At 30.9% G+C, this 12,232-nt stretch overlaps 1 protein-coding gene across 4 annotated transcripts in view; it reads right to left on the bottom strand.

Annotated features, from left to right (window-relative positions):
• The window catches only part of LOC148619046 (protein CLEC16A-like), a 59,790-nt gene that overhangs the window by 5,761 nt on the left and 41,797 nt on the right, over positions 1 to 12,232 (bottom strand). For 3 of the 4 annotated variants that reach the window (XM_088578572.1, XM_088578574.1, XM_088578575.1), the window contains 3 exons: positions 8,706 to 8,748; positions 3,808 to 3,919; positions 2,809 to 3,088 (listed from right to left, as the gene is read on the bottom strand). In XM_088578572.1, coding sequence (XP_088434698.1) covers positions 2,809 to 3,088; positions 3,808 to 3,919; positions 8,706 to 8,748 — 435 coding nt within the window. The remainder of the gene's footprint in view (positions 1 to 2,808; positions 3,089 to 3,807; positions 3,920 to 8,705; positions 8,749 to 12,232) is intronic. The other variant, XM_088578573.1, reaches the window with a different exon arrangement.

Below are 12,232 nucleotides of genomic sequence, written 5' to 3'. Positions count from 1 at the left end.
AAGTATATATTTCTAAGAAAGAGAAAATATGTTTATCATCTTTTCTTGTATTTTAAAAAGATTCCATTTAATATTGATATAAATTCAACATTAAGTACAAAGGAAGCTCAAGTATTGATCTTCAATTGTTTACTGTAGGTGCCACAGATGCAAAGATTTTCTTAACTGCATACTGGAAATTATCTTAATGAAAACTTTATTACCATGAGAATAGGAAGCATCTGTTTAAGATAAAATCAAATTATCAAAAAATTAAGAACTAACAGTCAATGCCTTAAAACATTCCCAATGTTAAACTTCTTTTTACTGTACTGAAAATAGATTATACATATTCATATGATCTTCTGTTCTACAATTTAAAAACTGTTTGTTAATGGCCTAATTTTTTTTTTATAGATTTTGCACTTACAAATTTTGATTATGATCTTGATTTTGATTTAACTAGACACCACTGAAGACATGAATTACTCACTTGGAACTCATTTCTTTGCTTTTTGAATATCTGATATCAGGAAAAAAATTTTACAGCAATTGAAAACTTTTTTCTATCTGCTACAGTTCTTCAATAATAAGACAAAAACGGTAATGGCTATTTTTCATTTTTTGTGGGCAGTAGAACTCATATTGTTTTTCTTACCACAACTGAGGCGAATTTTTTGTAGGGCTGATCATATGGATCATTTCAACAACAAAAATTCTATCTTGAGTTATTTCAAAATATTGCCTAAAAACTGCAAAAAAAACCCATCATTTTTCATATTTCAAGGGCTGTAACTCTAACAAGGAGTTGTCCTACAACTTCACTTGAACAGAAATTTTTGTAGGCCTCATCATAATGATAAGGATCATTTCAATAATCGAAATTTCTTTCTATCTATTACCATTTTCAAGATATTCAATAAAGTCAGCTTCATCACTATGCTCTATCAATAGACATGGCAGCAAGGTTTTTACATAGATAAAAAATTCCAACACAAATTTCATGAAGAATTCTCTTAGGAACATTCATACCAACTATCCCTAAAATCTGTCAAACTATTTCAGAGAAGATGTTTGTGTAATTGTTAATAGATAACAATGATGATGATGATGGACACCAAGAGATAGTAATAGCTCTTATGGCCCTTTGGACCAGGTTAGCTAAAACAAAAAGTTAGTCCAGAAGTTCCAATTTAAATACATGCATAAAATATCAATTCAGCACTATGTAGACTTTTCAAGATTTTGCTTTCATGAGAAATGACAGAGAGACAAAGGGAAAACTACAGAGCATATATATCCACAACATGGGGTCCTATTTAGCTATACCTAAAGTCTGAGCACATTTTGTAATTTTACAGGAAACTCCAAATCGATAAGAATATGGAAGTTCCAGGATAGGTTTTCAGAAAACAGCATCAGAATTATGATTATCAGTCCAATAAAATGATACTTGTATTTATTGGTGTATTACATTTAAGTACCATCCTGTGTAAGAATCAGGCAATGGGTGGCACATCGTTATTGTCAATTTGGTCTTTTTTACTCAAATATATTCAATACAACTAGAAAACAACTGAAAAGCTATTTAAATTTATCCTGAAGCATCTGTGCCATATATTATTTTGACTGCTTATATAGGGAATAAGTGTGGGAATTTTTTTTCAGTAGTGCATTTCAACAATATCTTAAAAAGGCAAACTTTAATAGCACTTTTATGGTTATTTCTGGAGATTATAAGGTATAAATACTTGGATAATGCCATAAAATCTGTACACTTTTTCTTCCCCTTATAAGTATTGCCCTGTCTGTCTGTCTGTCCACATGTTAATGTATATTAAACTCTCCCTAAACCACACAATGGATTTTGATGACATTACATAGAAAGTTAATGCACAAAATGTTGATGTGCATGAAAGAAGATTATTACTGTCCAATGTCTTTTACACATTATATCTTCAAACTCCTCCTAAACAATACCATGGATTTTTTTTAATGAATTTTCATTTGAAGATTAGGCATTAAATATAGCTATGCTTGAAGAAAGACAAATTGTCTTAGATTACTAACAGTGCTTCTATTTTTTTTTCTTTTTTAAAGAATTTGTGAGAAAAATGATAATGATGAGATTGCAATTATACAACTAATTTTTTTGGTATTTCTTTAAATATTAAGGGCAACAAATTTTGTTTCACCCAGTATAACAAAAACTAACTCATTAATTGAAATGTGATAGCAATTTATGTCCTTAGTATGTTTACTTGTTTGATATATAGACTTAAAATAAGGCTTACTTGACTTGATATAAATATCACTTTATATATATATATGGTATATAAATTATAAAAACAGTAAATTCTTTTTGACACTAAAAGTAGTAAATGATAACTGTCTCACTCATTTTACTTTAAGAAGATGTATACACTTAGCCATAAGATAGGAGACATAAGATTTCAAGTAAAATGTTATTTAATTCCAATATTTAACTTTTTTTATCACCTCACAAATTATCATTAATGATAGAAGAAAATTCAAATTTTCAATTCAAAAGAAAATCATTGTACTCTGATTCAAAATTATCCAAAACCAAGAAATTACTTTGAAAATCAAGAAAAAAGGAAACATTAATAAGTTTGAGTTTGAAATGGATATGGATTTAGATTTCAATATTTCTTTCTTGCCATATACAACCATATACAATGTTATAATATTTAAGTACAAACACCCAGCTTTTTAACATTTGTTTCAAGTAAATGTCTACTGTAATGCATATATCACAGGAACACTATAAAAGGCCATTATTATGATCTACATCAACCAATTTATTACCTGGATATGGTCTGTTTCTTCCAGATGCTTGAGCACTTGACCTTTGACCTCCATCATTAGGTATTTCAAGCAATCTCTCAATCATCATCATTTTCTGTTGCCTTGCTTTCAACCTTCCTTTGGTAAGTCTCTGCTTAGCTGCCATACAACGTATATGATCATCAAAAACAAACCTCCCTGACAGTAAAGGTATAGGTCTGGCATGCTGTGAACTTGGTGGCTTGTGAATAGTGATATGTAGTGATCTACTGTCATCTTTGTCACCTGTGACTTCAACATCCTGCAAAGGTCATGTCAATAAAAGACTCAGCTAATGTGAGTTTTTCAAGACTTATTAGGAAGCATATTTGCCATACAGAGATATGTTACTAAATGGTTAAGACCTATACTTCATTAGCTTACCATAACCAAAGTATCATGTGTGCTTGTCATAATACTTGAAGCCCGACAATGTCTGTAAACACTAATTTCTTAAACAATTCCTCAGAAACCACTTGGTAGATTTCAATCCAATTCCTCAGAAACCACTAGGTAGATTTCAACAGAAACCACTTGGTAGATTTTAATCAAACTTGACCAAAATGATAAATGGAATGACTTCCACAACATCCAATTCCTGCTTCTACTTGAAAAAAAAAAACAAGATGGCAGCTTTCATTCCTAATTGGCTTATTTGCAAAAATCAACTCAGAAACTACAGGGGATAATATTTTGAATCTGGATGGTTGTAGTTTCTTTAAATAGGTAACACAATCTTACAACATAAATTACTCATCTTAATAAGAAAAACTCCCCATCCTAACTTATCATATACATACACACCTGAAGAAAGCCAGTAAATATGACAATTCCCCATCCTAACTTATCATATACATACACACCTGAAGAAAGCCAGTAAATATGACAATTCCCCATCCTAACTTATTATCTACGTATACACCCAAAGAAAGCCAGCAAATCTGACAACTCCCCATCCTAACTTATCATATACATACACACCTGAAGAAAGCCAGCAAATCTGACAACTCCCCATCCTAACCTCTTGGTGTCTGGTTCTACTAGAATCAACTGTATACTGTCTATCACTAAGAATCTTCTTTCCATCTTTCTACTAGAACAAAGAAAACCATGCAATAAAAAAATGCAAAATAAAGTAAAACATTTCTGAGCTTGCATTGAAATGTCAAAGAAAAAATCAGAATTCATAGATATAACATTTGAAGTACATTCTCATATTTTTGCACCCTAATTGTAAAATATAACACACATAAAAAATGTGCTAAACAGAACAGTTTCAATAAATAAAATAATTTTAATATGGCAACAACATATTGTAAAACAAGCTTTTACATGGTACACATTCAGTAATGCACATTTCCCTTCTGACATCAGAACAAGATCATGCCAATTGTGTTTATGTTCATGATCTACATGTATGCATGTTGTTTCATCTTTCAAAATGTATAAACAAATTTTTGGAGTTTTGTTAAAAATCAATTTTTTTACTTATATAAACTTGTACAGTATTTGGTTCATTTTAAAGACACAAGTATAAATTGAATATTGATGAGATCCAGTGATATCTCACTATTCTAAGCTTCACTGGTATGTAAGTTTCACGTTCGTGGGGTATTTTTGTCTATAAAAACTATAAATTTCTTTTAAATTTTAAGTGTTATTCCACTTAAGTATGATGTACCCTGGTTAAATATTAAAGATTGGATAAAGCTACTTATCAGATCTGGATCATTACATAACAACCAATATTTAATGTAACTTAAACAAAGCTTGAATGCCAAAACTGAAAGTAGAACCAAATGAACCCTTAAAGTATTCTCTGAAAATCATATTGATAACCTTATTCTGTACAGCACAAGTTCTATGAGTTGAATGTATTTTTTGTCATTTTTAAAATACTGATTTAGTATAAAATGTACAAATATTTTCTGTTAACTCGAGCCCTACTTTTAAAAGTGTTAACAAGTTAATTTCATAAAAGTTCAGGAAAACTTTGATACAGTACTGTGATAAAGGAAGTGGAAATCATATCAAATTGGTCAAAAAATAAAAATATTTAGGATTACACCAAAGAAGATAAGAATTTTCACCTCTGACCTCCATTTCCTAGCAAAACATTTTTTTACAGTGAAAATTGTTCTTTTTTTTTTCTTTGATATTCAAAAATCTTCACTTTACAAAGCTCATATTATTATCAATTTATAAATTTATAAGGAATATCATAAATGCCAACAGAAACTGTAATTTGTCAACCATTTAGCTATTTACCGAAGTTTCAGAGAAAAATGTTTACTGTTCTTTCTTGCCCCAATGAGAGTGCCAAACATGCTGTCGGGTATTGATGGGTTATGTCCCTTTGAAAAAAATTGCTAAAATGGCTTGCATTCCGTAAATATGAAATAAACAGCAGCACTTTAAGCACATGATACGCCCGTTGCCCTGTTAACTTCTCCTTATGCTTTTAAAGAATTTATATGATCAACTAGAAATACTGTAAATACCCCCCCCCCCCAAAAAAAAAAAAAATAAGTAAATAAAAAATGCACAAAAAATTTGGCACTATCAAGGCTACCTCGATTTTAACTAAGTTTGTTGTCTTGATTTTTCACCCATACATTTCTATCTTGTTTAAAACACACTTTTCTGACAAGGTTACCAAGTATCTTTTATATTTATTCGTTGATCATCATAACAAATGGTCTGTTTTAAACAATTTTTCAACAAATAAAATTTCCTTGGCCGTTTCCGGCCTTTTTTAAGGAGTAAAACTTCATAACACGGAAATGTAAAATTTGACATTTATACAAATCGGAAAGGAGCTTACTTCAATAGATATGAACAATTCACCAAAGTTTCATAAAAGTTAGTGGAAGTGTTTTTGAGTAATTGTGCGTAAACTTGAAAATCTCCCCTTTTTTTAAGTATAAAAATTCATAACACGGAAACGAAAAATCTGAAATTTATAAAAATTGAAAGAGAACTTATGTCAATAGATATGAACTATTCACCAAAGTTTCATAAAAGTTGGTGAAAGTGTTTTTGAGTTATTGTCCGAAAACTTGAAAATTCAACTATTTTTAAGGAAAAAAATTCATAACACGGAAACAAAAAATCTGAAATTTATAAAAATCGAAAGGGAGCTTACGTCAATAGATATGAACAATTCATTTAAGTTGGTGAAAGCGTTTTTGAGTTATTGTCCAAAGTGTGGATGATGGACGGACTGACAGATGGACACCGGTATACATAATCTTTGACGGGCGTATAAAAACGACTATTGCCCTAGAGATATATACCAAAATTTGTTTCCAAACAGTTTCATTGCCAACTAAGAGCAGCTTTAGCCATCTTTTTGAGCTACAAGAGCATACAGGAACGTGGGCATTGAGGTTAACAACCCTATCAAGCTTCAAAACATCTACACCTGTAGTTTCAGAAATTTAGATAGGCTCTGTTTGCCATCTTGTTTAAACAAGTGGAACCAAAATTAAATCACATGTAGAAGTCCCTTTATTATCATTCCTGCCAAATTTGGTTACCACTGCCTCAACCATATTATTAGCAAGAGGTACATGGATGGACTTTCAAACAAAAAATTTAATGTTGCCTGCTGCTGAAAAAAAAATTTGCATAGTGTGAACTCAACACAAAATCCAAGGTCACTCCTTAGAGAAGCAAATGGTACTTGTCTTAGATCAAATGTCCATCAAATCACTTTAGCCTTTAGTCCAGATAAAAATGTATATATTCTGTTCATGAAATGTATTTTTCATAGAAAGTTTGCTCCAACAATTGTCACTGCAAGTGATACTTTCTGCAAAGTGTCATTTAAAAAAAAAAAATTTCATAGTACATGTACACATAACTGTAAAAATCACCTAAGTGTACAAGATACTGACCAGTTACAGAGAAATCTGAAATATTCCTTACTGACAACATTTTCAGAAAATAGTACAATATCTAAAGAGCAAATTATAGAAATGAAATGACCTGATTTACAAAGGAAGTATTGATAATATAATAAAAAATCCAATAGAAAACAATGTCCTAAACAGCTGTCCACTTAATTACCTCCAGAGGGTTTTAAATCTAAATGAAGTGACACTTTTTATAACAAGATTTTACTAGAAGTAGATTCTTACAGGACATTATCTTGTACACATCCAGTATCACATTTGGAAGAGTTTTAAATGTACTTAATTTCAATTCAGAACTAAGAAATGTTGTTTTTTTCAAAATTTTGTGCTAAAAAAATCTCTTATCCAAGTACATGCAGACAGACTAAGAATCAAATATAGGGTAACAGCTCTGGTGATTTCAAGCCCTAATAACCTATGCTAATACTATCTTTTTATCAGGATTAGGATGGAGCTAATTTCTGAACCATAATGTAGAACTTAAAAGCAATAATGCAGCACTTAAAACATTTCTAAAGGTTTTCACTTTGGGAAATATACTTAAATGTTAACATACTACACTTCTAGGAATTCTATATTTAATGGGTCAATAAACCAAAGATTTTACCTTATGAATGGTAGATGAACTTTGAATAGATGTTCAGAATCTTCGGATTCATAAAGAAGGGTATTTAAATATTAGAAGTGATATTTTACAGTTTAGCTACCCTGTATGGAGATGTCTGTGTCACTGTTTACTTTAACAGCTGTAGGTTAAGTGAAAGTAGAAAATGGGATCAATAAGTCTGTCTGCTCTTGATAAAATGACTTTCATGATTTACTACATATCAGTTGCTGGCGCTATGTCCTTGATAGCTGTTTTGTAATTTAATAAGAAATTTCTTATGATTTTCTGGATATTAAGAATTTTTTTATTATTTATTTATAAGTTACTACTTGAAAAAACATGTACAGCATACAGATCTGCAGAATAAATAGGGGTGGTATTTGTACTTACCAGTATAAATTATAAGAAAACAAATTACATTCAAATCATTGATAACCTTTCAAAATATTGGTTTTCATTTATTTCAGCAAGCTTCCTTTTTTCTCCTTGAAAACAAAAAAATTGTACAAAATCTCTAATATACTGAAGAATTTGTTTGTCTGGTACTAGTAATAATACTATGTTTCTTTTTATGATAGTTTACATAATGATAGTTTATCATTTAAAATTAGTTCTTACCTTGAAAATAGAATTACTCCAACATTTTACATTTTTTGGTATATACAACATGTATCTAAAATTGTTTGTGAATAATAAATTCGTGTGACTAAATGAAATTTATTTTACAAAATTAGTGGCCTTCTTATCTTTGAAAATGAGAAAATCCTTAATTTGGACAGCTAGGAGAGCAAGTGTGAATAGGAAGAATTAATCTAAATAATTAACAATCAGACTTTAATTCAACATATAATTCAAACAATTACTAAATATATTTGTCCTAGTACTCTTGAAACAGAACCTTAAGAGTGCATAAATGACTCCAAAGAACAATTAAATAGTTTGTGGTTGCCCAAGTACATATTCCTGCGTCATTTTAGTAATGTAGGAGAATGTTGTTTTTCTTTCATTCCATCATATACTAAAACATTGATTACTTAAAAGCAAAATACTATCCTAATAAAAATATTTCTCTCCTCATATTCTAGATCCATTTTCTAGATTTTTTTAAAATAATTTTTTTTTCAGAAAAAAAAAACAAATAAAACAAATTAATTTACATACCTACCTACCAAAATCTGAAGTTGAGACCTCAAAAAACAGTAAACAAATTCTCTAGATAGCCCCATACCTATAGTATGTAAATAACTTTATAAATAAGCTTTCCTAAAGGATCTTATAACCTTTCTACATTAAATACCTACATATACAATATATAGATCAGAAGATATAACAATACTTGGACACAAATATCTCACCTTTCCTTTGTAACGACTGTACATGCTATCAAATCACTGTTGTCTGCAAAGAGAACAAAAAGTAATTACAAAACTGTAACATCAATGTTAATGTTGATTGATTGATTGATTGTTGGGGTTTAACACCCGAGCAGCAATATTTCAGCTATATTCAGATGATGAACATGAAAGTGATGATAAAATGAACATGAAATGATTATGATGATCAAATGAAAAAAGGGATGGGACACAAGGACAACAGGGTATATAAATTGTGATTGGCAAAGATAAAAAGGTTGGATGGGTAAGGTCGGGCAATTTAGCCTCCCGTGGCAGAGCACAAAGGTTCCTACCTTTGTTGGGTATAATATCAATTTAAAGATCACAGATTGTTAATTACAGTATGATGCACGTTTTGTCAATCTGATGCAATGAATGAAAAAATGAAACATTTCTCTTGCAGAGAAATGGAAGAAAGCAATAAAATGGTACCTCTGAAAATTGCAAAATTCAATCATGATGGTATTGATAAGTAAAGAAATCAACTTGCTTTTGAAAAATTCTTATTTATGACACTTTTCATCAATAGACTAAAATATGATCCATGATGCAGAAAAGTTTAAACTGCATGACATTCAACCAAAATATTTACGCTCTTCTTCATTATTATTCTATTATTTGCAACTATGACATCCAATAAAATACTAAATTTTAAAAAGACTCTACACCTACATAAACACAATATTCAATACACACAATTGTTATACAAATAAAGTTTGTTTTGTTCATTTACATTGTCCTGATTAAAATTAATGGATCATTTTGAGGCTACTTTTTCTAACATTATGTATTTATATCCTTATACATATGTATTTCATGTCCTTGTGGCTTTTTTATATAAACATTAAAAAAAAACAACTCATAAAAATCACGTTTTAAATCTAAGGTTGTGCTCCTGACTGAAAATAAATCTACAGTGACAAGTTACGTCAGGTGACACTAAACAACAAATTACCTAGAAAAAGTAACTACCAGATAACTGACAGGCAGTTCTATGAATCAAAGATCTTCACATACAATAGGATCATTCAACCTTTTAATGCTGATCTAATTCATTAAATGAACATTTACATTTAACAAACCAAAAAAATATTTACTTTATAAATTAGTACAATGAACTTTCGTTTATACAAATCAGTGTAAATAGTGAATAAATTGTAGTATAATATTCTAATTCATTGTACTGTGAATCTTCCTAAAGAAAAAAAAATTACATCAGAAATCCAGTAAAATGGAAGATGTATCAACATTTGCCATCGATCATACCTGACAATTTTATCAACTATGATAGATATTCTTTCTCTTACACCAAATTTGATTGTCAATGGGCACCACAGTGGGTGCCTAACAAGAAGTTGATTGTCAATGGGCACCACAGTAGGTGCCTAACAAGAAATTGATTGTCAATGGGCACCACAGTAGGTGTCTTACAAAAAGTTGACTGTCAATTGGTACTACTGTGGGCACCTAACAATGCATCACAGTGGGTCTCTAACACAAAGCAGGAACAGCTCACCTTTCCAGAGGACTTGACTTTTTTGTGGGTTCAAGCTATTTTTTTCAGTGTGTCCTTTTTTATTCCTTGGTGTTGTATGATTAGTTTTTCCGCTTTTAGTTCCCAGCGCCATTTTGTTCACTGATTCCCCCTCCTTCATACTTTCTGTATTGTTGATTCTTCCTTTAATGTACCCTTCTTATCATACCCACCCTACCAAACTGATATGCGTACTCTACCGTACTGATGTGCCTATTCTATCATACTGTTATACCCATCCTATCATACTGATATACCCACTCTATCATACTGATGTGCCTATCCTATCATACCGTTATACCAATCCTATCATACTGATATACCCACTCTACCATACCGATGTGCCTATCCTATCATACCGTTATACCTATCCTATCACACTGATATACCCACTCTACCATACTGATGTGCCTATCCTATCATACCGTTATACCCATCCTATCACACTGATATACCAACTCTACCATACTGATGTGCCTATCCTATCATACCATTATACCCACCCTACCATACTGATATACCCACTCTATCATACTAATGTGCCTATCCTATCATACCGTTATATCCATCCTATCATACTAATATGCCCACTCTATCATACTGATGTGCCTATCCTACCATACCGTTATACCAATCCTATCATATTGATATGTCCACCATATCATTCTGACGTGCCCACTTTCATTCTGATGCGCCCACTCTTTCATTCTGATGTGCCCACCCTAACATACTGATGTGCCCACCCTATCATACAAATGTGCCCCATCCTAATATACTATATGTTAATAAATATGTAATTTCATATTGGCCCTGATATAGGTTTGAGGTCTGTCCTATTGGTTGAGGTGGTCGTATTGGTCCCAAAGCATTGCTGAGGGCCAATACAGCTGTCGAGGGCAATATGATTGACTGAAACCTATAACAGGGCCAATATGAAATTACATATTTATTGACAATTTTATCAACCAACTCAACTAAATGATTTTTTGTGTTTTACCAAGAACATGTAGGTTTATTCGCATTATTCAATCTTAAATATCCTTTTTGTATAAAATGGAAGATTTTTCTTGTGTTTCTGAAGCTTTCAGTCCTGGTGATCAAAGTTCATGAAATCCAATTCTAACTCAAAATGGCGGTGTCAAACAACCGGAAGTTATGATGCTGTATTGGCCTTCTTTTTTCATATTGGCCCTGTCGAGATGCCTGGTTTGAATTCATATCAATTGGTCAGTTTTTGACATATTTTAACGTATGTTGGGTAGTTGGTTAATAATAATGAATACACCTTATCTTCTCAATTTATTTGTACTATTATGTTTGACCTTTAAATGCTACTTGTAATACTATCATAATTTCATTATTATCTCTGCAATCACTCTCTTGTATTTGTTAAGGAGTCCGTTTTCCTAAATCATGGTTATGCAAAAATGTGAGCTTGATTAAACAAGATACAATTTATAAATCAAGGAATGCTTCCAAAAATATAATACTTTGATCAAATAGGGAACTTGTTTTTTTTGTTAAATCAAGAAATCTAATAACAAACAGAGAAGAAGGTCAATATTGATACTGTTCTCAGAAAATTTGAATGTACAAATTGATTTATTATTCTTGGAAAAGGCATAACCTACAATACGTTATATATCATAAATAGTTTCTACTGAACACTATGATCTGTTAATGAGTTTACACAGTAGATGCAACTGAAACTATAATTACTGGTGGTGAAACATTATTTTCAGTATTAAAAAAAGATCTTCAAAATTTTAAAGGGAATTTTTTTTTACATTCTAAATAAAATCTGTAACTAATGGGCCATTTTCAGCTTCAATGGGCCCATAGCCCATGGACCCTGCCTTTCCCAATCACCATACTCTAATCTAATGCATTCAACAAAGCTTCTTTGTAAACAAGAATATTTTTTGTAGTTAATCTATTATTAGATATCATAACT

This window comes from Perna viridis, chromosome 4, assembly GCF_037379345.1.
Source record: "Perna viridis isolate PV_CMFRI_1.1 ecotype Kerala chromosome 4, ASM3737934v1, whole genome shotgun sequence".
NCBI classification, from domain to species: domain Eukaryota; kingdom Metazoa; phylum Mollusca; class Bivalvia; order Mytilida; family Mytilidae; genus Perna; species Perna viridis.
Note: the sequence above shows the minus strand (reverse complement) of the source record. Positions and strands in the feature narration are given on the sequence as shown.